The sequence below is a fragment of the Hydra viridissima genome, unplaced genomic scaffold (genome assembly GCF_058129835.1).
Source record: "Hydra viridissima isolate aposymbiotic clone 2 unplaced genomic scaffold, HvirCarnegie_v1 scaffold_4, whole genome shotgun sequence".
Classification (NCBI taxonomy): domain Eukaryota; kingdom Metazoa; phylum Cnidaria; class Hydrozoa; order Anthoathecata; family Hydridae; genus Hydra; species Hydra viridissima.
This window is the reverse complement of record NW_028324303.1, coordinates 16,075,548-16,098,889: the sequence shown is the minus strand read 5'-3', so window position 1 is coordinate 16,098,889 and position 23,342 is coordinate 16,075,548. Positions and strand designations below refer to the sequence as shown.

The window sequence follows — 23,342 nt, the reverse complement described above, 5'->3', positions numbered from 1 at the left end:
TTGGCAGTATTTTTAACTACGTGATTTCGACGAAAATTAACTAAGTTTGCTTTCAAAATAACTATCAATATTTATTACTAAAGTATATAGACTATATTATTGATAAATATCTATTCGTGATAAAAATGATCAGACGAGATTCTTATATCCGTTTGTGAGAAAATCACATCGACTAAAGATGCGCCCGATTGAACTGGTACACTCAGTGGTTGTACATGAAACGTTCCTCGGTTAAGAAGTGTAACTGGTGATGTTAAGCAAAACATTATTTTCAGATATAACGCGTTTAAAAGACCAGCACTTTTAATACTAAACAAACAGCAGAAGAACAAAAAGAAAAAAAAAATGTAAGAAAGTTACGATTCAAAATAAGCTGACACCTCATTTTACATCGAAATCATAATCAAAACCATAAAAGAAGTTTAAAAAAAGAAAAAGAAATGTAAATAAGAATAATAACAAATTCATAAAATCAATGTGTATAAATTATATGTACTTAAGTAATGTAAGATCATTTATATAAACAAGATGTAAAAAAGAATACCACTACCAATTAACAATTGTAAAATAAACCAAATTTGAAAAAGTCTCCTTCGAAAATGGTTTTTCAAAAGAATTTGAATCAAAGTGTAAAAAAATAACATGAAATATAAAAATCACACCAATAAATCTAAAAAAAAAAAAAAAAAAAAAAAAAAAAAAAAAAAAAAAAAAAGTATAACATGAAGATTGACAATTAAGTACGAAATTTTTTTAAAAATTAAATCAAAAATACAAAATCAAAGATTAGCAATTATAATTTATATACACGCAGTAAAAATATGATTCGTTAGCATTGAGCCATTCGGTAATATGCAACTTCCAGGCACTTGCAACGAGAAATGCAAAACAAAAACGCATGAACGGAAATATGCGTTACTCAAGGATTGATTGCTAACTGTAACACGTTTAGATCTATTTCACATCTTCTTGTGTGCTTAGTGTCTATTCTGTATTTCAATTATTTCGGCGAAAGACCTCATTGATATAAATAAACCGTGCACAAAACATCTTACATAAGCGCAAATAAATCGTATAAAAATAGAGGACAATTTGTACAAATTTTCGAACTATAAACAAATAATTTCGATTGAATTGCAACTCCGAGTAACGAAATCGACAGCGATCGAAACAGTTCTATACAATTGACAAAAGTATCAATTAAAACTTGAACTTATTTTAAAACAAGTTTTTAAAATGATTAACACAAAAAAAAAAAAAAAAAAAAAAGTTGATGCATGACCTACTTATTAGCCTCTAGAAATGATCAACCAGAACTGAAACAGTATCGTCTGTAACTTGATATGCTCGACCGGAATCTAAATCTCTTCCACCGAGTTTAACGTTTTTCCAATGCCCAGGTCCTATTGTAATTAAAAAATAAATTTTACGCATGTGTACATATTTGTTAAATCTTTTTTTCAACTTTTTGATATGTCGAACTGGTCCACAAAATATCAACTAAAAAAATACCACTTCCTCCTACTGTAGAGCTATCTGAAGATTTTAATGAAAAAGCCATTCCATCACTAGTTGCTCCTTTATGCGGAAGGCGCAGTTCAATCGGCTTCTTAAATTTGAGTCCATGTGGTCCGCACATTACAAGTGGGCTGAGAAGAGTCTCACCTAAGAATTTTTTGGAATGTAAATATTCAATATGCTTAACAGGAATTAAGCAACATTTAGACAAAACCCTTTTTCCTTTTTTAAGAAACGAAAAATAAAATATTTAATTAAAAAATTGTCTACCACTACTTGTATCCAAAGGAGGCATATGCTTGCTGTCCTGACATACTTTGAAGTAAACTTCTTGCTGTCGGCCAGCAGGTAGAGCACCAGCAGGGATATATATACTAACATTTGTTTCAGAAGATTCTAGAAGACCGCCGCGATGATCAAACCAACCTCTAGCTGTTGCAATAACTTTAGGTTCTTCATCCCTATGAATGATAATAACAGATATATAAGTCTTCGTCAACTAATAAACACAAAGCAGAAAGATATTATTTAGATATATGGATTAGTATAGCATTAGTTTATGTTAGTACCCATCTTCGTCTTGATAGTTAGTTACATCCTGTGGCGGTTTATAGGCAGGATAATAATCCTCATTGGAAGGTTTTTTATAATTAGATGAAGGAACACTGTACCCATCATATTTTGAGGGTTGCTTGTAATGTGTTTCAGAGTCATTGCGAATAAGCGGTCGAGACTGTTGCTCATGCTCTTGACGAGGAAGGTCATAATCTAAATTAGTAGTCAATTGAGAACGCGGTTTCACGTAATCATAATTAGGGTGAGAAGATTCAACTGAAGGAGCAAAATTCATTGTTGCATATGGCTCAACCACAGGATTTGATTTTGGTAAAACTCGTTTTACTTCTGCAAACTGAGCTGTTGGCTTGTAAGAATTTTGAGCAAAAAGTTGTTGTTGTGGAGCAGACTGATTTCTTGTATCAATAATATAATTTCTTGGAGCCAAAGGTCGTGGAGGTGGAGATTCATCTCGTGGGGGAACAACCTAATTGTAAAATATTTGCTACATCAGTGTCATTCAAATGCATAAATGAACATACAGATATTATTTCTCATCTTAAATAGTAAAAACCTAATAAAAAATTACACCTTAGGTGGGTTAGAGACAACCTTTTGCTACATCAGTATCATTAAAATGCATAAATAAACTTACAGATATTATTTCTCATCTTAAATAGTAAAAACCTTAATAAAAAAATACACCTTAGGTGGGTTAGAGACAACCTTTTGCTGAAATTTACTCATTCTCTCTTGCAATGAAAGAACTTTTGTAGGTACTTCCTCTGCTGGAGGACTTGGTCTATATGGTGGTAAAACTTCTGGTTCTTTGTTTGTTGGGCGCTTTGGAGTATCATAATGATCTTCAACATCACCAACTTTTTTTAATGAACGACGCTTTTCATCCATAGAAGACTCTGTTTTTATTTCAGTCGGCAAAACTCTGTAATTTTAAAATACGATACAAAAATCAGATAGAAAATCTAAAACAAAATCTTTAAAGATAAAGGACTTTTTTGCCTTACTTGACTGAATTAATTGGTTTTATTTTTACTTCAGGTGGACTCCTTGAAGGAGGAGAATCAGGTATGGGTTTTGGTAGAACATAGTTTGGATCTCGAAGAACTGGTATATTTTCCTCCAATTGATCCAAGTCTCCAATATCTGGTTCTTTGTTAAGATTAGATTCGATTATTCTAGACGATTCATCAATTTTTTCATCTAACTGTCTCTTAGAAGGAGGATCTCTATAGTCATCCCTTGATGAATCTCTATAATCTTTCTTAGAAGACTCAGTGTAATCTGGTTGTCTATATCCATTTGGTGGATCCCTGTAATCATTATAATTTGGGGTGACATCTTTTCCTTGAGAACTTTTAACAGCATTAGTACTCTCGCTTTGCTTGTCTACAGGCTGTTGAAAAAAAATTAAAAAATTTTTTTCAACAAATACACACATGCACACACCAGAGACTATACAGTAAAATATGTATCATAGAGCTTACTGCTGAGGGTGGAGATTTCTCAACAACAGATTCATTCTTTGCCTTTGAAACTTTATCTTTCTTAGACCTTTCACTTTTACCATCCCTAAAAACCATTATGTAATAAACTTGGTGATTTTTTTTATGCTTAAGTTATTTAATTCAAAAACAACATCCTTTTAAGATCAACAGTAGTACCAATACCTATCATCAGAGGGATCTCGCTTTCTATCTTTGGATCTTTCTCTGACTTTATCAGCAGATTTTTTTTTCTCAGGTTCAGGAGGCATGAATACTGGTGCATCATCAATTGGTGATGCAAGGGGACTGGTAACAGAATAAAAAATTTTAGGAGCCTCAAAAAAAACTGAGTGCAACTTTTATATTTTCCTTTCTTTAACTTTAAAAAGTGAGTTTTTTAAATGTTATAATGTAGAATACTTAGAAATTATGTTATAATGTTATTTTGTAAATAAGAATGATTTAAAAAACATTTATACTGTTTAAATTGCATAAACAACAATAAAAACCTTTCATCATCATCATAGTGTTTTCTCGCTGAAACAGGTGAAGAAGTTGTACTTTCACCCTCTGTGTCGCTATCAACACCAGATGCGTAGGAAATGTAATTAGGTTGATGGAACACCATATCATCTAACATTTCATCAGGCTAAAAAACAAAGAAAACTATTATTGTGAATTTGTCTACCAAGTCAAAAACAGTGATCTATTGATGCAAAAAAAAAAAAAAAAAGAATTAGAGGAATTTTGTCACCTTTTCCTCTGGCATCCATGCTGATTGTGCTTGTTGAGTGAAAATAACTTCTTTTAACTTCTCATAAAATGCTCTACTCAAAACATCTGCACCAGCAACATGAGTGTTGATTTTAGAAGTAAATATATGTGGATAAAACTCATTAAGTTTGTTTGCATTATTAAAGACATTTTTCAGTTGTTTTGCATTCATTGGATCTCCTGAAAAATGACTCACACTTGTGGGAGCACTTAATAACTCTTTAACTAATGATTGTCTCAATTCTTTAACTGCACTACGAGATGTACTATTTAGCAGAACAACAATTGGACATAATTGTGCATACATTAGCATTTCAATTCCTTCAGGTGTTATATCCAACAAACAATGTTTATTTTTTGCTATGACATTTCGAATTTCTGACAAACTAATTGAATTGTTATCACCATGATTATCATAAGCTGATGGACCTAAAAAAAAATTGTTCAACAAAAATATGAGGGGACAATATTTGCCTGAAATACTTGAAGTTAAAAAATTCAGTGTTTATACAATAGAAAAATTAAATATACTTGGAACATCAAAACGGTCTGGCATTTCTTCCAGAAGTTTTATTCTCGCTAAATCAGCTAAAGGTCCAAGGACTACAACTGGTCTCATAAAATCAGCTAAGGAAAAAAGTAGCTAAATACAAGCTGTAACAAGGTTTTCTAAAAATATTTATAAAGAATAGGCAAAGTAAGCAAATTAGGTCATGAAAAAATATCACAGTAGTAAAACAATAAAATGGTTCTTCAACAGAAAATGGTAATTAAGTTGTTTATCTTACCTACTTTGAGTACAACGCGCTCATAAGCTGGAATTTGAACACCTTCAACTAAATCACAATTCAGATATAAAGTATTTTTTATTAAAGGAAACATCAAAATAAGCAAACATTGTTTCTCTCATAAATATCCAAAAACATTTCAAACTGTTATTAAACATGTTAAATTAAAAAAAAAAAAAAACTTTTTATCAACCATTAACTTAAGTAAATGGTATTCAAAACATCAAGAATTAGTGAAAGACAATTTTAAAAAAAAGGTAATGAGCATCTATTAGACAATCTTTTGTAGAAATAAATAACTTCTCAGAAGACCTTAAAGATGAAGATCTAACATTCACTAGCCTAGATACAATTCTAAGCAAGTCAAAAAAAACTTGAAGATGGATCTTTTATTAATTTTTTTTTGATATGGTTCATCTACACTAAATTTAATCACTTTAATGACTATAGAACCTGATTTGAGTGATAATCATCATGCTCTATGTAATGAGCTAGGATTTTTAAAAAATTCAGTCTGAATTAGTAGAGATTTCAAATCATTGGCAGTGCTTACCATGAAGACATCTTCCCATATTCTTCATGGGAAGCAGAATTTAACTTAAGTTCAGCTTTAAAAAAGATTATTTGGCTTAAAAAAAACAAAAAAAAACTGCCTATTGTGATCTATTAACTAGCGACATAATTAGCAAAAGATTTGCCTGGAGCTTTTTGAATGAGTTTATTGTTGCCAGTATTTCACATCCTAAGATTAAGTTCAATGGATAAAATATGAGGAGCAAAAAGAATCACTCAAAAAACCAAAATAAAATACTGAGTGATGACAAAATAACTTTTGTTAAATAAAACATTTAAGAGAATTAGATAATTAAACAATTGACTTTTTGCTGTACTTTTCTCAAATCTGAAGCATCTAAAACATCTAAGTATAACAGTGAGTTTCTCATTCATTTCTATGTGACTTAGGTTAAGGTTACAGTAATAAATTGAGTAAACACCATTAAAGACAGTTTAAAATGTACAGTGCCAAGCATCTTTTGAAAGAAATGAAAAAAAAAAACAACTGATGAGAAGAGCAAGGACAGTTGTTCTTGAAATCAAAAAATTATAATAACATTTAATACAGAGAATTGTTTTTGATTAATTGATATAAAAACTTATATCAATTAATCAAAATCATTAATATCAATTAATATATAAATATTTTATGATTTATTTTTTTATTCAGCAATTAGCAGATTAGTTTACTAAACCATAATTTGCTTAGAAGTTAGAGATTAATAACTAGCTCAAGACTAGTAAACATCAATTAGAGATTTATTTTTAGTTAGACTAGCCCATCACTAGTTGTATTCTAGTTAAACTTTTAGAATAAAAGCTTAATGCCAAGGAGTTTTAAGTTAGGAGGATTTAAAAGTAAATCAACTATTTACACAAAAAAATAGTTGATTTACTTTTATCCCTGCTCTTCAAAATAACAAAAATGAGAGTACTATTTACATGATTTGGGTATCAGGGAAGGAATAATTTTTTTTTTTTACTTGTTGTACACTGCACAAATTAATCAAACTTACTTACAAATTCTATCATACAAAGTTTTTTGTTAGTAAATAAGTAAATGCAGGAAAACAAAACTTTGGTTTATTGATCTTATAATAATGTTTTGATTGAAGCAAAAAGTAAAAAGATAATTTTATTAAAACCTATGTAAACTAACAAAAATTTAAAAATCTACTTGGGGAAAATAGCAAAAATGAATTTTTTAAGATGCGAGTTGATTAAATGAAAAATCTAGCCAAACAATTTTTTGGCCCACAAAAAATAAAAATATGAAAAAATCATAGGTTAAGAAACAATTTTGTTCATAAAATATTAAACTGTGTAATTTTTAAAATTTAATTAAAACACTGTCCCTCCCATCTCAGAAATAATTTCAAGTAACATCAGAACCACATATGATTGAATTTTTAGAGAATCAAATATTATTTGATTGCAACTTCAGTACCATTAAATTCAATTAACATAGTGAATTTTATTAATAGTTTGGAATTTTTTTTTAGCTTTAATAAAGATTTAAACTCTTAGGTGATAATCACTCTGACATAATGCCTGATAGAACACACTAAACCTAAAATTCATTTGGTTGATGCTAATAACCAACAATAGTTTTTACCTTAGCTTATGAAGACATACATTTTAACTGAAAACATTTTAAATATATAAAAAAGAACTTACTGAAAGATGACTCATCTAAGCGATCCTGTGAAACAAATTTTTGTTTTTTTAGAGTGCCACTAATTGAGTTCTTTCTTTTTAACTTTGATTTAGTAGGTGTTAATGCTTGTCTATCTTCCATCTTCTGTGCAATAGCAAGTTGCTCTGCCCTGAAAGAATAAAATAATTTAAATTTAAAAATCAATAAAAACAACCTAAGAACATTAGTATTTGTATGCTTTTTGATTTTTAAAACTAGTTAACCTTGATTTATTTGGCAGAACACCTCTTTCAAGCATTTGTGCATTCTTTCCAACTCTTTGTGCCTGCCAGTACCCAATTAAACCTTGATACATTGTATCACGAACATTAAAAATCTCCCCTTTTCTGAAAGTTAACTCATTTGCATTTGCTCGCTCAGCATGATCAAAGTTGACTCTAAACATTTAAGTGTTATATCAAAAACATATTCCAGAAAAAAAAATAGCTAGAGATGAGCAAAGTGTGTTCAATAAAAATTTATTTTAACATTAATCATACCTTATAAAGAAATTATCACCCAATTCTTTCTTTATTTGATCAAAAGCTAAAATAAAATGAGTGATTATTAAATGAAAGAAAAACACATTTCTAAAAAAATAATTTCAGCAACTTACTTGACTGCTTGCTTTCTACAACAAGGGACACATCGTCAGGTAGTGCAAGCAAAATTAGGACTGCTTCCTCACGAGTTATGTCCTCAAAATCAATTTCATTGCACTAAAAGTAAAGAAAATTTAATGTATGTTTTCAATCATTTTGGAACCAATCCCCAGAATAATTTTGAAAACAAATTGGTCTGGGGATTGGTTCAAAAGCAGTCAATTTTGGAGTAAACAATATTAAAATGCAACACCAAGTAAGCATAATCATTATAAAAAGCTACAAATAGAGTATTAGTTAAAATTTCATGATGAAAATTTCACTATCCTTTATACCTAATTTGCTTTTATTAATATTTTGAGTTTACACAAGATTGCTTGATATTTTTGTCCAGCACCTAGAATGGTGTCTAATTGAAGCAGATTCCAGGATCTACCATTTTTCAGAGTTTCACAGTTCTCAGTTAAAGAATCACAGTTCCACTTAAGAATATGATCAACTAACGATACTACCTTATGATCCAAAAATGTAATAATTTAATGATACAATCACTTTACACCTCATGATATATTTCAGTATAACTTTAGCTTAAGCAAGTTCATTGAAAAGGTTAAGTTTTCCAAAAAATCTTCTAATATACTAAATCCTACTCTTAGGTAGAAAGCTTACTGTGAAGAGAGTCTAGCAGCGGACTTTTTTTATCTTTGATTTTAGCTTGCTCCTTCATTTCTGCATTGTTTTAAAGGATTTTAAATTCAAAAAAATGTTTAAAAGCAAATTAACTTTAAGAGAAAATCCTGCTACTTTTGTATGCAATTATTTGCTTAAATAGCAGAAAAACAAAAGTTTTTTTCCTGTCTATAAATATGAAGCTTTAAAGTCAAAAATTCTACACACCCTCTAATAGTACATTTCCAATTAGGTCAATACTCAATATTTTGATTTTATAAAACTTCAAATTTTTTTTAAACCAGAATCCTAATAAACAAAATTATGTTGACCTAGTTAATTTAGATAACTAAATAGATTTATGGTTAAGAAATATAAATGATCAAGTATGATTTTTTTTAGGTAATAAAAAAAACTAACTTAGATTTACTTTGAGCTAGAGTATTTTTTTTTTACTTTAAAAAAATATCAATTATGCAACAATAAAGAGTAATAAATTAGTAAAAATTTTAAACACCATAATAATCTGATCTCCTGGTTTAAGCCCTTCTTTTGCAGCAGCACTATCAGGACGAATAGCAGCAACAAAAATACCAACAGAATTTCCACCAGCAACTTGTATTCCAACACTCCCTGTTTTATGAAATGAGATAACCTTTGCATTTGGCCTATTAAAAAGATCAATAATTTTAAAAATGAAACAGTGTCAAGTTTAGGAATATATATGCTATATAACTATGCAAAATGACAGTAAACATGTCCTCATGTAAATAAATGGCTTTATAACTTTTTTATAGTTAAAGAATAAAAACAAACAGTAACAAAGTAAAAAAAGAAAATAAAACACTTACAACTGAGACATTCTTCGCTCTAACTTACGATTAGCCTTTAAACGGTCAATTTTTGCATTCATATCCTCAACTTCTTGATTTGGATGTGCTGCGCTTGAGTAATGCTTTTGTGGTGTAGCATCAGCCCAGGAATCTTTGGTGTTATTATGATCATCAATTGATGGCACTGGAGATGAATGGCGATCTGGTTGTGAGATTTTAGGCCCCAATAACTTTTGGTCAGATTCCTTTTGAACTTTTTCAGCTAAATAATTAAAAAAAAAAAAATCTTTTTGACTAACAAAACACCACCAATAGAAAAAAATTTTTTCTTCTTAAAAGATATGTACTTAAAATAAAATACTGAAATCTTGTTGAAGAGAAAGAAATGTTATACTAACCTTTAGTTTTAACTTGTGCTTCAGAGGTTTCCTGTGGCCGGGCATTTCTTGATGAAGGTTTAGGTTTTTCACCAGTCGCTAACTCTTTTGATTTAACTTTCTCATCACCTACTTCCAAGGATTTAGGTTTTTCTACTGGTAACTGAGGTTCAACTTTTGGTTTTTTAACAATGGTCAAGGTTAGAGTTTCAGTAGCTCCTCTTATTAATTCAATGCATTCTGAAATTTTTAAATTATCCAAAGGTGTTCCATTAATCTAAAAGTAGCATTATCAGTAAATGAAATTATTTTTAAATTTCTATTAACATTTAACACAAAATAAACAACTTTTAAAATCACATATAAATAAGAACTATCAAAATATTCTACCTCGCGCACAATATCCCCCTTTTCCAAATTTTTGGCTTTTGCAGCAGGACTATCTTTGGCTAAGTCTTTAACAAATATCTGTTGACCAAGTGAAAAGCCATACCCTTGATCTCCACGGTTTAAAACCACTGTAACTGTCTCTACAGCATTTAAAGCATCTTTACTTTTACTTCTATGTAATGATTCCTTACTTTTGGAGCGAGTTAAATCATCTCGACTGCGTGATTTGCTACGACTACGGCTAGAAACTTTTTGATTATCAGAATTTTCTTCTTTAGGTTTGCTAGAATTTAGTTTATCTGCATCTTCGACTGGTTTTCTTTGAGTACTTCTACTTCTTGGTTTTTCTCCTTCTGCACCATCTTCTCGAGTTTTACTTCGACTTCTATGCTTATCATTCTTTTCTCCATCTACTCCATCTGTAGGCGTCTTACTTTTACGAGAGCTTTCTGTCTTCTCTCCCTCCGCATTATCTTCTCGATTTCTGCTTCTACTCCTATGTAACTTTTCAGTCTTCTCTCCCTCTGCATTGTCTTCTCGATTTCTGCTTCTACTCCTATGCGACTTTTCAGTCTTCTCTCCCTCTGCATTGTCTTCTCGATTTCTGCTTCTACTCCTATGCGACTTTTCAATCTTCTCTCCCTCTGCATTGTCTTCTCGATTTCTGCTTCTACTCCTATGTGACTTTTCAGTCTTTTCTCCTTCTTCATTATCTTCTCGATTTTTACTCCTACTCCTATGTGACTTCCCAGACTTCTCTCCTTCAGCATTATCTTCACGATTACTGCTTCTACTCCTATGTGATTTTTCACCATCCGCATTATCTTCTCGATTTTTACTCCTACTCCTATGAGACCTTTCAGACTTCTCTCCTTCTGCATTATCTTCACGACTTTTGCTGTGACTTCTACTTGACTTTTCACCTTCTTCATCACCTTTCTCCCTACTTTTACTTCGATGTCTATGAGGTTTTTCACCATCCTGCTCTCCCTCTTTATGACTACTGCTATGGTGTTTTTTTCTATCACTAACTTCTTGTTCCATTTCTTTAGGCTTTTTACGGGATCTACCTCGTTCAGAATCTGTTTCTTTAGAACCATTGATTTTGCTATCATTTAGGTTTTCAACCTTCTTAGCTTTTGGAGGATTAGCAGATGGTCTTTTTACTTCCTAAACAACAACAACAACAACAAAACACTAAAAATATTGTCTTTTGAATACTTTTATATTCAAAGGCTATAAGTGTAAGATTTTTGAATACTTTAAAAGTTTAAACAGTTAACCCTACCATCCTGGCTTGCATGCCAGCTGCTTTAAGTGCTTCAACAGCATCAATATGGGAATGGCCATCAACATTTCTTTCATTTACTGACAATAATATGTCACCGACTCTTTAAAACAAAACAATATCTTTGCAACAAAACATCAAATAATCAACGCTAATTTAAAATTTTCCACATAAAAGAAGTGTGTTACATCAGATATTGCACACTTAAAATTAATTGAGGTTGCATTGTTTAGTAGTATACTTTTTCACTCAAGAATTAAGAATAATTGAAACAAGAAAATGATCTATAAAAATGTTACATCAATAAAACGGTCATGAGAAAATGTTTTTTTTTTTTTAAATTTATTATCTGTTGTATTTTATTTATCTTTTTTAAATTTTTTTTATCTGAACCAAAAAAAAACAACAATAATTTTCTAAGATGCATAACTAAGCTTTATTTATAAATATCTTATCTTATTGCAGCCATACCATAAATAACCTCTAATCATCAAATAGTCTAATTATCATAAATAAAATATACTTAAGTTTTCCATCAGCAGGACTTCCTTGAACAATATCAGAAACAATTATTGAGGTATCTCCAGTTTTGAAGTGAGGGTTGTCAAGCCCTCCTGATATGGCAATACCAAAGCCTTGTTTAGCACTTGTCTATAACAAGAAATTTACATTAAAATTAGTTAACTAGCAAATCTAGGTGAGAATTTTCATTTTTACACAACTGACCCAATCAAATGACTAGCCAATGGTCAAACAATTTAAAAAACATCTGATCAAAACAAGAATTTCAGCAAAAACATAAACTTGTTTTTGTAGGTCAAATAAATAAAATTACTATGCTCAAATTTATTTGTTTATTACAGATTTTTTAAGATTAGAAGAAAGCTCACCTTTTCAAGGGTAACTAAGCAAATCTCCCACCCATCTTCAACCTGAAACATTTAAGTCAAATTTAGTATCATGAAAATATGCAGTATTACAAAGAATTGAAAATATCCAGTATTAATGTAATGAAGGTATGCAGATAACAAAACTAAAAAAAAAAGAAGTTTGAAAGACACCAAATAGTCTAAAAAGAAAACTAAGATGAATTTTAAAAAACATTTAATTCATGATTCTTTGACAGCAATAACTATAGACAGATTTCTTAGATTTATTGTGAACAATTACTTGCTTTAGTTTTTATGTTCAATTGAATGAAAAGCCAAATATCCTTTGAACTAGATTACAAATTATTATAGACCTCTTCCTCTCTGAGAAAGATATAAAAAAGCAACTATAAAGATCATAAAAGCTAGAATCCCAGTTATTTTTACAGAGATACAAATACTTAAACATTTATTGACGAATATGGAAAAAATAACAGATTGCAAAAACAAACAATAAATTGTATCAACTCCAATCGTGTTTTGTATTTTTAATAGAACTCTTTTTTTTTCTTAAATTGCAGTTTTGGAAGAAATACTATCAGACATTATTGAAGATTTCAGAAATTATTTTATGCAACTACAGCATCAGCAGTTTACAATGTAAAAGAATCCATTATCTAGCAGGTCCAAGATAAAGACAATACCAACAATTAAGTCAGAAAAATTGTTTTATCACAGAAGAAAATCATAAGACTTGAAATGATTTTTGTGAGATTGGATTGATTTTCTTTCAGCAAAGAATGAAATCATTCAAATAAAAACTCCTCTTGCTAAGAGACAGTTTGAATGCATAACAAACTACCAAAGTATTTAGTCGTTAGTACATAAAATAAAATCTATAATATTGATCATTTTTTTATTTCTATTAGTAAGAAAAATCTGAATTATATTCAGATACTCCTAGTGACATTTAGTTTTTTAGTGCATATCTTCATAAATGTGTTAAAACCTTACAGCTCAACCAAAATATACAAAAAATATTCATGGCCCCCCCTCCTCCTTTCTTTCATAAATGTAATCATTAACTTAAATAAGTTATATATTTTTATCATGATTGATTTTTTTTTTAAATTGTTTGCAGATAGTAACACACAGCAATTAATCATATATGCATTTTTAAGGTAATTTCTAATGTGCAAGTAATTGACATAAACTATAATTGTTTGACTGGTAGGGATATAAAATAATCAGCAATTAATTGTATAAGCACAGATAACTGAAAAAGGTCAGTAAAGAGTATGACTGATAAGTAAAGACTATGACTGATTATTCACTGTTTTCTACCAATCAGCAGTTACTTTTTTTATCTTTTTGCTATGACTAGACGTTTAAATATATTTGTGAAAATGACTAACAATAGTTATTAGCCATAAGTTACCTGAATTACTCTCCCAAAACTTAGATTGCTATCATTTTCAACAGAAGGTTTACTAGTAGAACTAGTTTTTAACACTAAACTAGCATTCAGCAACTATAAAAAAAATTTTTTTCCCCCTACTTCCAAAGTGTAAACTTGAAGAGGACACATCAAATATATATGAACATTTTACTTCCAGAAAGCTACAAAGGTATTTATTATAAATCATGCATAGCAATTGGATTGTTTGTATCATGTCTTTAACTTATTATATCTGTTTTTGAGAATTTTGTTTAAAAATACTTTAAAAATATTGAAATTTGCTAAATTTAATAAAAGTTACATTTGGTTCGGTATTTTATTTATAAAATCTTTTTTTTTTAATATCATAATAAAAATGAATTCAAATATTTTAAAAAGAGATTTAAGAGTTTTTTAAGTTCAAAATCTTTAATTTTTAGATCTTGTAACCATTTTATGTTATTGAATTCCAATTGGCAATATTTTCATCATAGCAATTAAATAAAGGCTAAAGCAGTTTTATAAATTTAAATTTTTATATAGTAGTCAGGAACAATTCTCAATTAGTTAAATTCAGTTATGTAACCTGAGTAGAAATATTTTCCACCCCAACTATTCTTAAAATTCAACTGTAAACTTCCAACAACATTCAGCAAGAAAAAGTATCAAACTTTGATAATTTATTATTTAGATTAAATTCAAATAATCTTTTTAGTTATTTACACTCAATTGGTATTTCAATAAATAAAACTTGTTTTTAAATCAAAATGGTCTTATGAATTAATAATAGCTCATTGAATTTGTTATACTTGGATGAGTCCATTTCCAATATATTTTATTGAGTACTGTTAACAATAACTAAGTACTTATAGACATGTTTTGCGCTGAATGTCTTGAAGGTTATTATTAAGTCTTATGTTCAAAAATGACTTAATAGTTATGACGGTCACAATAAAAATGCAAAAAGGTCCATCTGTTTGGTATGAAAAAAAATAGACACAATCATACCCTTTTTTTTTTATTAAAAAAATCAAAAAACAAAAAAAAACAAAACAAAAAAAAAAAAACAAACAGATAAATTCAATATAATTTAATCAAAAATACATTGAATATATGTATATGCAGGTTATTGTATACTTAGATATATATCAACAGTTTATTATCAAGTCTGATAACTGTAAAACTTCATGAGAGCTAAGGGAAAGCAAAATACTTGTAATTAATAAACTCAATTAGCTTACATAAAGGTTTATGAAGTATGCAACAATTTTAATTTTAGAAAAGTAAGTAAATTTCTGTACCAAAGTTAATTTGATGTAAAATAACGCACCTGTTTGCTTCCACCTTTAGTAGAGGCAGGCATTGTGTAATGGCATAAAATTCCAAATCTTGAAGTTCTTTTTCTTCAAACTAATTTTTATATAGTTTTAACTAAAATAATTTAAGTTTATATGAACATAGTTTACTACTACATTTTATTTGACTTATTTCAGAGGTTGGATTTTTTTTTCTTTAAAAGAAAAAAATAAAATCAAATAGTTGCTTGTTAAGCGAAGAAATATATCATGAAAAGTATTAGATATAATTTTCTGTATATATATAATGGTATATATAAACAAGCAAAACACAAAAATCTTGGTAAAACAATGCTCTGCCATTTCAGAATGCATGCACACAACATGATTAAATAATACAAAGTTCTTTAACATTATGTTAGTAATCAGTAAAGATATAATGAAACAAACTTACAAGATTTAATGAAAAAAATGTACAGGCATTACTATTGATTCAGGGTGTTTAATATTTGCATCTCACTGCATGAGTTGTTTTGATTTGTAATTAACATTGCATTAAATTTATAAGAATGTAGAGAACATAAAACTTCGAAATTATTACAAAGCATTTTATTTCTAGTGGATAAAAGCACCTTATCAAAAAAACATTTGTAAAAATGAGCCCGGCTTAATAAAGAAGCTTGACATAAATAAAGTACAATAGCCCTAACCAATGTAAACACAAGCGCACTTTAAAAAAAGCAAAGATGTAAATCTTATAAACAAACAGTTTTATGAGTAACTAGTGTTCTGCAACGTATCAAATCAATTCTAACACAAGTATATATACATATTCATTAATGAAACATTAAATTACACCGTGCTGATAAAATATATTCAACATACAGATAATGAGCTCTTCAGCAACAGTCCTTGTGTATTTTTAAACAGGGTTTGCGGAAGGGAAGGATCGATATTACGTTTAAAACTATTTGTGACGAACTTTTTACTATCACAATTTTACAGACACAAGATTTAAAGTTTTTAACTTGCTATATATTTTTATATAAAAATTAAAACTATCAAAAAAATTATTTTAATAAAGAAAAAAGATAAAAAAAACTCTTTATTAAAATTCAAAATAAAAATATAAATAAAAATTTTCAGTCTGTATATTAAAATACTTCATGAATTAAGATTGACGAAACTTTGAGCATGAAATATTTCCGCCAACGATTATTTTTCACACAGTCAAGTTGAACATAACGCGACATCAAAAATATGTTCACATACATGCAAGATTGTCGATTTCGTATCAAATTACTATGTACAAATCTTTGGAATGTTTTTATTAAGATAAAGAAAAATAAAGTAAACAAAACAAAAAATAAATCATCGCTAGTCGCATGTATAGCATTTAAATATACACTTTCAATTCCCGCCAATAGGCATTTTCTCTTCTAAAAAAAAGAATTTAAAATGTTGCAAAACATTGGCGTAAAGAATTAAATAAACAACGGACTAGGTCAAAAGTAACTAACATCTCATCTGTTAGAAAATTGTATGTATATATATATTTAGTTGAGGAATAAGTTCGCTGCGTTTTTATCAAAGACTTTTTAAACAGTTTTCGCCGTTGTTGTTTACTGCCTCCTCCCACCTTTAGACAAATTTGTCGATGCTGTTCCGCCAAATATCGGCCGGTCTGGTATCGAAGAGGTTGTTGGGCTGGTTTTTAAGGACCTCTTCATTGTCGAAGCTAACGCCCCAATATGAATCGACAGTAAACGGAAAAGATGGCAATTCTTGGGTGTAAGGTCCGAAATATACGGCGGATGCTGAAGGACCTCCCATTCGAACTCTTGGAGTGTGGCTTTGACGATTTGTAAAACATGGGGCTTGGCATTGTTATGAAGGAGTATTTTTTGGCCTTGGGGTCTTTTCAGTTGAATGTCGATGGGGTCTTTTCAGTTGAACAGCCTCCTTTACGTGGTGTAGCTGGGCCATGTAGAGCTCTTTGTTGACCGTGGTTCATTGAGATTTTGCTTGCTCAAATCAAAATCTCAATGAACCACGGACTGGCCATATCCTGATTAACGTATTTATTTAGTTTTTTGAGAGAGTTTGTTATTAATTGAAGATTATTATCATCAGCAAAATGATGACATATTTGAATGTTTGATAGAAAGATAAAGATCATTGATAAAGATAGTAATGAGAAGAGGACCTAATATGGATCCCTGAGGGATACCAATACAAATGCTTTTAATGTCTGGGAATGTGCTATTTAAAGTAAAAAACTGTTGACGATGGGAAAGGTATGATTTAAACCCTTGCGAGGGTATGCCGCGTACACCATAATAGTTAAGCTTTGATATGAGAATGTTATGGTCTTTGGTGTCAAAACCTTTTTGTAAATCAATTAAAACCCCACAAGAAAATTTTTCATCATCAAGAGCAACCTATACTTTCTGTAATTTCAATATGAGCGTGAGCTGTTGCATGTTTTTATAAAATTGTGTTTATATAAGCATTGATTTTGGTTTAGGAAGTCATACAATTATGCATAACTTTTTCAAAGGATTTACTTAAATTAGAAAGAAGAGAAATCGGACAATAATTGGTGAAGCAAACCGTAGATCCTCTTTTGTGGACTGGAACCAAATCACGATGATACAAAATAACTTGGACCTGTTTGAAGACAGCAGGAAATATTCCTTTGCAAAATGAATTATTTAAGATGATACTTAGTGGTTTGCATAAAATATCTGATACCAGTTTAAGAGGTTTTGTTGGAAGACTGTTCGTTCCAACACTCTTTCCTTCTATGATAGTGGATTTTATATTGCTGAGGGCTTCTTCTTTCGTCATTTGTTGCATAAAAAAAGAGTTGAAATTGCTCAGACTTTTGAAAGTTGAATCCAGAATTTAGAATTCCGTTAGATAATTCTGAAGCAATCGTAGTGAAGAAATTATTAAAATGACTGGGCTTTAGGATTAATTTCGCATTAGTTGTTGATGAGTATGCTAGTTGAAGAGTAACTTTAAATTAATTTAGCTTTACATTTATCAACTGTTTTATACCATTCCAAGTGTTTTTTATGTAATTGATATTTTGGCTAAAAAAAAAAAATTATTTTACCTATGCTTTAAATTTTTAAAGCACCTCCTAAAATTTTTAAAGCATCTCTTAACAGTATGTTCAGGAGAAGTTTGCATTTTGAAAAAAGATAGAGAGAGAGATAAAGAGAGACAGAGAGACAGAGACATAACCAGAAGATTTGGTCGTTTTAAGATATTCGTATATATATAAAAAAAAAAGAACAGAAAGAGGAATAATTGATAAAAACAGTATCGACCACTACAAGTAGAGTAAGAAAGTATTATTTGTATTTATATAAATATAATGAATAAAAGAGTGCTGACCATTACACACAAATAGGAGATTTATTGAGTTATATTGTATACAAGAATATACTGAGGACGGCAAACACATACATACAAGAGCAGCCTTGACATCTATCTGTTTGACAGTCCTTTCCAGGGCCATGTTAAGCTTGTGGTCAATGCACGTGATTGAACCGCTTTTAAGATCTGAAATTGCCTATGACTCCCTCAGTGCAGCTTTCATACTTGAAGCTTGGTCACACACAACAACTTGTTTCTTGACTTTTTTGAGTGTCTCAATATTTTTAAGCAAAGTGTCTTACCATTATGCTTACCTGGGAATGAAACAACTCCAACAGTCACCTTTTGGAAAACAAACTCCTTGGAGATGTTATGAATAGTTACCGCAATGAATGTTGTTACTGCAATGAATGTTGTTGCGTGTGGTCCAGATGTCAGTGCTGATTGCAACTAGGCCGCAATGAGGAAGCTCCATGTCAAATATGCTCTTCATGGCCATCTGGAGATTTCTGTAGAAGAGAGGTAACTTGAAGCGAGCTATGGAGGCATTAATTTTTAACTTTAAACCTTGAGTAAAAGTGGGCGAGCTGTCTTTGGAACGGGATTGATTCACACATTGAGAAAAGCTAATTGTCTGTTGCAAGGTAAATCATGAACTCCATTTCACCACAAAGTTGAGTGATGCTCTGTGTTGGGTAGCACAGAATTTTTCTTGCTTTTAGAGGCCTTTTTCTATTCCTGTGACTTAAAAAAATCGTATTAATTTGTTATCATTGAATTAAATTCGGATACCGTCGTTTATATCAATAATTTTGATTCTCACACATTTCGATGTACTCATCCTTGTGGTAATACTACAGGAGACCACACAAGGTCGATATTGACCCAGAGGTCATTTTAGATCCTTCTTGCAGATTTTGCACACATCATAGGTCTGATCTCCCTGTATTCCTTCAGGAAGTACTGCCAAGCCAGCGAGTGATTTATTCGATATTTTACAATATTAAAATCGTGTTAAATAACACACAAAGCCATAAGGTTTTCAAATTCGTTAAATATATTGTAAACAAATTTAAACGATTTTTACACACAGTGTCACGAAATGACTTTTAATTCGAACCTCTTGTCCCGAGAAAACCCTTTGGAGGTTTGAGAGTACACATGTGTAGAATAACACTAGAGTTGGTTTTGAAATCTTTCATCATCGTCCGAGAAAGAAAAATCAGTTTAAAGTTTTTAATTTTATTGCTCAGAATAAAAATTTTACAAAAAAATATTTTCTTTAAAAAAATCTTGTTCTCTATTATAACATATAAATTTCTTCAACATACAATGTGTTTGCAACTCTAAACAAAGCAAAACCAAAAAAAATACATACAAACTATTCTTGAAAGACAAGCAGTTTTCTACTTTTAGCTTTGAAATTCAAGCTGTGAAAAACATTAATGATTCTAGATACTTATACAAAATTATTCTACTCAATTGATTAAGAAGCAAGCCTTTATTAAACTCTTACATAGCATATGTAATTAATAACTGTAAATGTCTCTTCCACAAATAGAAATCAAAATAAATGTTTACTGTTATACTCGATCAAACAGTTTCGAAGATTCCTGGGATAATCCCGATGGATGGCTGGCCTCTTGAAACGTTGCCAATGAAGACTGAAGTTGTGGTGAAGTGACTCTGTGGCTTGCTCAGAAAAGATGCCCAGAGAGTGATTGTGGCGATCAATAAACTGTGTCACATGGAAGAAAACAGCATGTGCTTTGGGGTTAACACTTGTGTTTGGAAGGTTGAGATAGGAAGCTTTAAACTCTTCAATAAGCTCACAGTAGTTCTGTTGGAGTGTATTCCCAAAGCAGGCATGAACAACAGCATCAAATTTTCTGAGGGTTTCAATAAATGGAAATGCCAAAGAGCAAGCATGCTTCTCTGCAAGTTGTTGAAGTGAGTCAACATTTCTCAAAAGCTTTCTACACTCATTGCCAGCAAATTGTCCTCCATGAAAAGGTTGTTGTTGAATGTTGATCATCTTTGGCCACTCATCTGCATTTTGCCAAACCTGACAGAGGTTCTTAAAGAGGTGGTTCACAACACCAATAAGAAGGTAAAGTTCCATAGGAGGAATAAAATCTAGGACAAGAGTATCATCAGAAAGTCTTATTATTGGCTGGTGAACAATTTTGAAAGTCCCTTGCCTTTTTTGTTTGGGCACCGGCTGCTTGGAAGCCTTCAAAATCAGAACGAATGGAGCCAAATGTTCGAAGCTCACCACTGTGATGAAGATTCTTTGACTCAATGTCACACCAGGTGCAAGGGTATGCACTAGAATGAGATTGCAAGCCACAAATTATGTTAGCAAGCTTCATGTCGCATGACAACACAAAAGACATTCTCTCTAAACACAGTTTATCCAGGATTTGTTTGACATTTTCATAGTTTTCAGAGACATTTTCTGCAATGTCCACCAAAACTTGACGCTTCACTCCTTAGTCTTTGAAATTTTTAAAGAGAGATTTCTTTGATGGAGGAGAAGTATCTGGTGTTTCTAAGCTCATAATACCAAAAGAAACTTTCACGAACCCGCCTCCACCATCTATCCCCACTTTAATAAGCTGGTCTGACTGAGGGCCTCTGACTTCAGCAACAGTGTTTCTTAATGACTCCATTTCATTGCAATACACCAATAAATGTTTAGACTCTTGGCTAGTGCTTTTGGATGTATCAGTAATTTCTGAGGTGACAAAGAGGTCAGAAAGTTGCTTTCCAAGAGATTCAAACTTTTCTCTGAAATTTTTCTCCACAACACGCTGTGGAACTACTTTGTTTAGAGTTGAAGCAAGCATATTCATTCCTCTATTTGAAAGACCAATCTGGTTTTGAACTTGTACTAGATGTTGTGCAGTCAAGGTGGGTGTAGATGAAGGAAATAATTCTCTTTGTCGCGATGGACCTGCAAAAAATCACAGAAAGTTACCATTGTATCATTTCCGAAATTCATAGTGTATATTTTATTGCTATGCCCTTTGACAAAAGTTTTTTTTGTTTAAAAAGTACAGTTTTTACCTGGAGTTACTGGAAAGGGTCTTCCTACTCCTTGATTGAGACGGACAGTGCCATGGGGGGAAGGAACTTTGTTGGCAATTACAGAAACAGCCACTCTTTCTGCTGCTTTTTTGTCCTTTTCTGCAACTTCGAGTAAGTTCTGTCGTAACATTGCTTTAGTACAGACATGAGGGATGCCTCTTCCTATCAATGAAAAGCATGCTGAACATCTTTTCTCAACAATTGGCTGTTCTATAAGCTGACTGGCAGTGTTTGTTGCTCCACTTATCTGAGGGCTTCTTAATTTTGCTTTTCCCACACTACAAATCAAGCAATCACATGCTGATTCTCTTGTTGCAGGACGGATCTTTATGTTTTGATAGTCTGGCAAGGAAGGAAGTTGGACATCTCTCCCTTCACTTTTTCTTCTGAGACTTACTCGACAGTTTTCACAGATTCCAATTGGTACTCTTTGGTCTTCAAAGTTGATTCTTTGGCCCAAAATTTCTTGACTGCGTTTAATCATAAAATCAGTCAGCTGCCTGTTAGCTTTGTTCATACAGAGAAAACAGACAGTTTTCCTGTTGTCTTCATGAGATTTTGCTTGGTTAGGCATTTTGAAAAATGACGCACACCTTGTTCTTTTAAAACGGTTTCTAAACTGTTTGCAGGTTTTTCCCGGAATTTTTTAGTTAATTATTTTTTTGCTAAAATATTTTGTATGTACTATTTGTAAAACAAATAACCAAAATAGACAGTTTTTTTGAGAAAGAAAAAAAAACTCTTAGTTTATTGACCTTATTAAATAAGCATAAAATTAGAAACTTTAAACTGATTTTTCTTTCTCGGACAATGATGAAAGATTTCAAAACCAACTCTAGTGTAATTCTACACATGTGTACTCTCAAACCTCCAAAGGGTTTTCTCGGGACAAGAGGTTCGAATTAATAGTCATTTCGTGACACAGTGTACAATCGTAAAATTTTGATTTACAACTTTTTGTGGCTCTCAACATTGTTTTAATTAAGTTTTAACAACTTTTAAAGGTTTTCAAAGTCGAACAAAAAATAAAGTTACAACTTTTTACGGCTTTCATAAATCGTTTAAATAATTTTTTTTTGTTTTTTTTTGTAAGTTTAAAGGATTTCAACATCGTTTAATTTAAAACTTGAACGAAAAATATACGAATTTAGGGTATATGCCATAAAGTTGTTTCACTACCAAAAATAACTTTTAAAAAAATAGTAAAGAAGTGAAAAAATCTAAGTGAGTTGCATAAAAAAAAAAAATCAATAAGGAAGTGTATGTGTAATGAGTATATATATATATATAAGTATATTATCTAAGAAGGAAAATAATGTGAACTCTACTAATTATCAGTATATTACTAAACTTACATAAGAAAGTATAATCTTAACAAATGTAAAATCTTTAGGTAAAAACTTTTCATACTTAGATTTTTTTTTTTATTGACTGCAGTTGAATTTTTTTCTTGATTTTCAACAGTTTTGTGTTTTCTTATTTTGGTTTGTTTGATTTTTAACTTTTGAAATGCTTTTTACTTTTTTCATTTAAGCGTAATTTAATCAGGCGCAAGCTTATTAATCACGCTTAATAATTGAGGGTTCTTTGCAGTTCCGACTTATTTATTGCTTATCTGAGAAGAATCTCCGAGAGAGTTTTGCTTATTCTGAGAAGAATCTCCGAGAGACCACCCTGAGGAATAGAGGCCTTTCTTTTATAGACTTTTTGTTT

General features: G+C 30.6%; 2 protein-coding genes across 3 annotated transcripts in view; both read right to left on the bottom strand.

Annotated features, from left to right (window-relative positions):
- The window catches only part of LOC145180695 (uncharacterized), a 62,102-nt gene extending 39,759 nt beyond the window's left edge, over nucleotides 1-22,343 (bottom strand). Inside the window, exons 1-2 of the mRNA XM_090085506.1 lie at nucleotides 21,609-22,343; nucleotides 20,850-21,495 (exon numbers count right to left, since the gene is read on the bottom strand). Of these exons, the coding sequence (XP_089941632.1) occupies nucleotides 21,032-21,495; nucleotides 21,609-22,203 (1,059 nt within the window). The 5' untranslated portion in view covers nucleotides 22,204-22,343 and the 3' untranslated portion in view covers nucleotides 20,850-21,031. The remainder of the gene's footprint in view (nucleotides 1-20,849; nucleotides 21,496-21,608) is intronic.
- LOC145183443 (tight junction protein ZO-1-like) lies at nucleotides 730-15,317 on the bottom strand. Of its 2 annotated transcripts, none has more exons than XM_090084136.1 (25): nucleotides 15,188-15,317; nucleotides 12,441-12,482; nucleotides 12,074-12,201; nucleotides 11,551-11,653; nucleotides 10,263-11,432; nucleotides 9,894-10,149; nucleotides 9,514-9,757; nucleotides 9,180-9,330; nucleotides 8,008-8,110; nucleotides 7,892-7,937; nucleotides 7,616-7,789; nucleotides 7,373-7,521; nucleotides 5,141-5,188; nucleotides 4,884-4,979; nucleotides 4,333-4,781; nucleotides 4,088-4,227; nucleotides 3,762-3,884; nucleotides 3,579-3,663; nucleotides 3,099-3,487; nucleotides 2,779-3,016; nucleotides 2,088-2,560; nucleotides 1,789-1,979; nucleotides 1,513-1,665; nucleotides 1,287-1,403; nucleotides 730-1,176 (listed from the first exon to the last, which is right to left on the bottom strand). In XM_090084136.1, exons 1-24 carry the CDS (start codon nucleotides 15,218-15,220, stop codon nucleotides 1,297-1,299), a joined length of 5,091 nt encoding a protein of 1,696 aa, XP_089940262.1. In that variant the 5' UTR covers nucleotides 15,221-15,317; the 3' UTR covers nucleotides 730-1,176; nucleotides 1,287-1,296. The 2 variants fall into 2 exon arrangements, with proteins under 2 accessions (XP_089940262.1, XP_089940263.1); XM_090084137.1 differs by having other exon boundaries at nucleotides 2,190-2,560.
- Nucleotides 22,344-23,342: the final 999 nt, after the last annotated feature.

What these genes read in the sequence shown, in the direction of transcription:
- LOC145183443 (XM_090084136.1), bottom strand. Translation starts at nt 15,220, where the DNA reads ATGCCTGCCTCTACTAAAGGTGGAAGCAAACAG. An exon ending in CATGGATGCCAGAGGAAAAG is followed by an intron (nt 4,228 to 4,332) that starts GTGACAAAATTC and finishes TTTGTTTTTTAG; the next exon opens with CCTGATGAAATGTTAGATGA. An exon ending in AGAAATCTCCACCCTCAGCA is followed by an intron (nt 3,488 to 3,578) that starts GTAAGCTCTATG and finishes TTTTTTCAACAG; the next exon opens with CCTGTAGACAAGCAAAGCGA.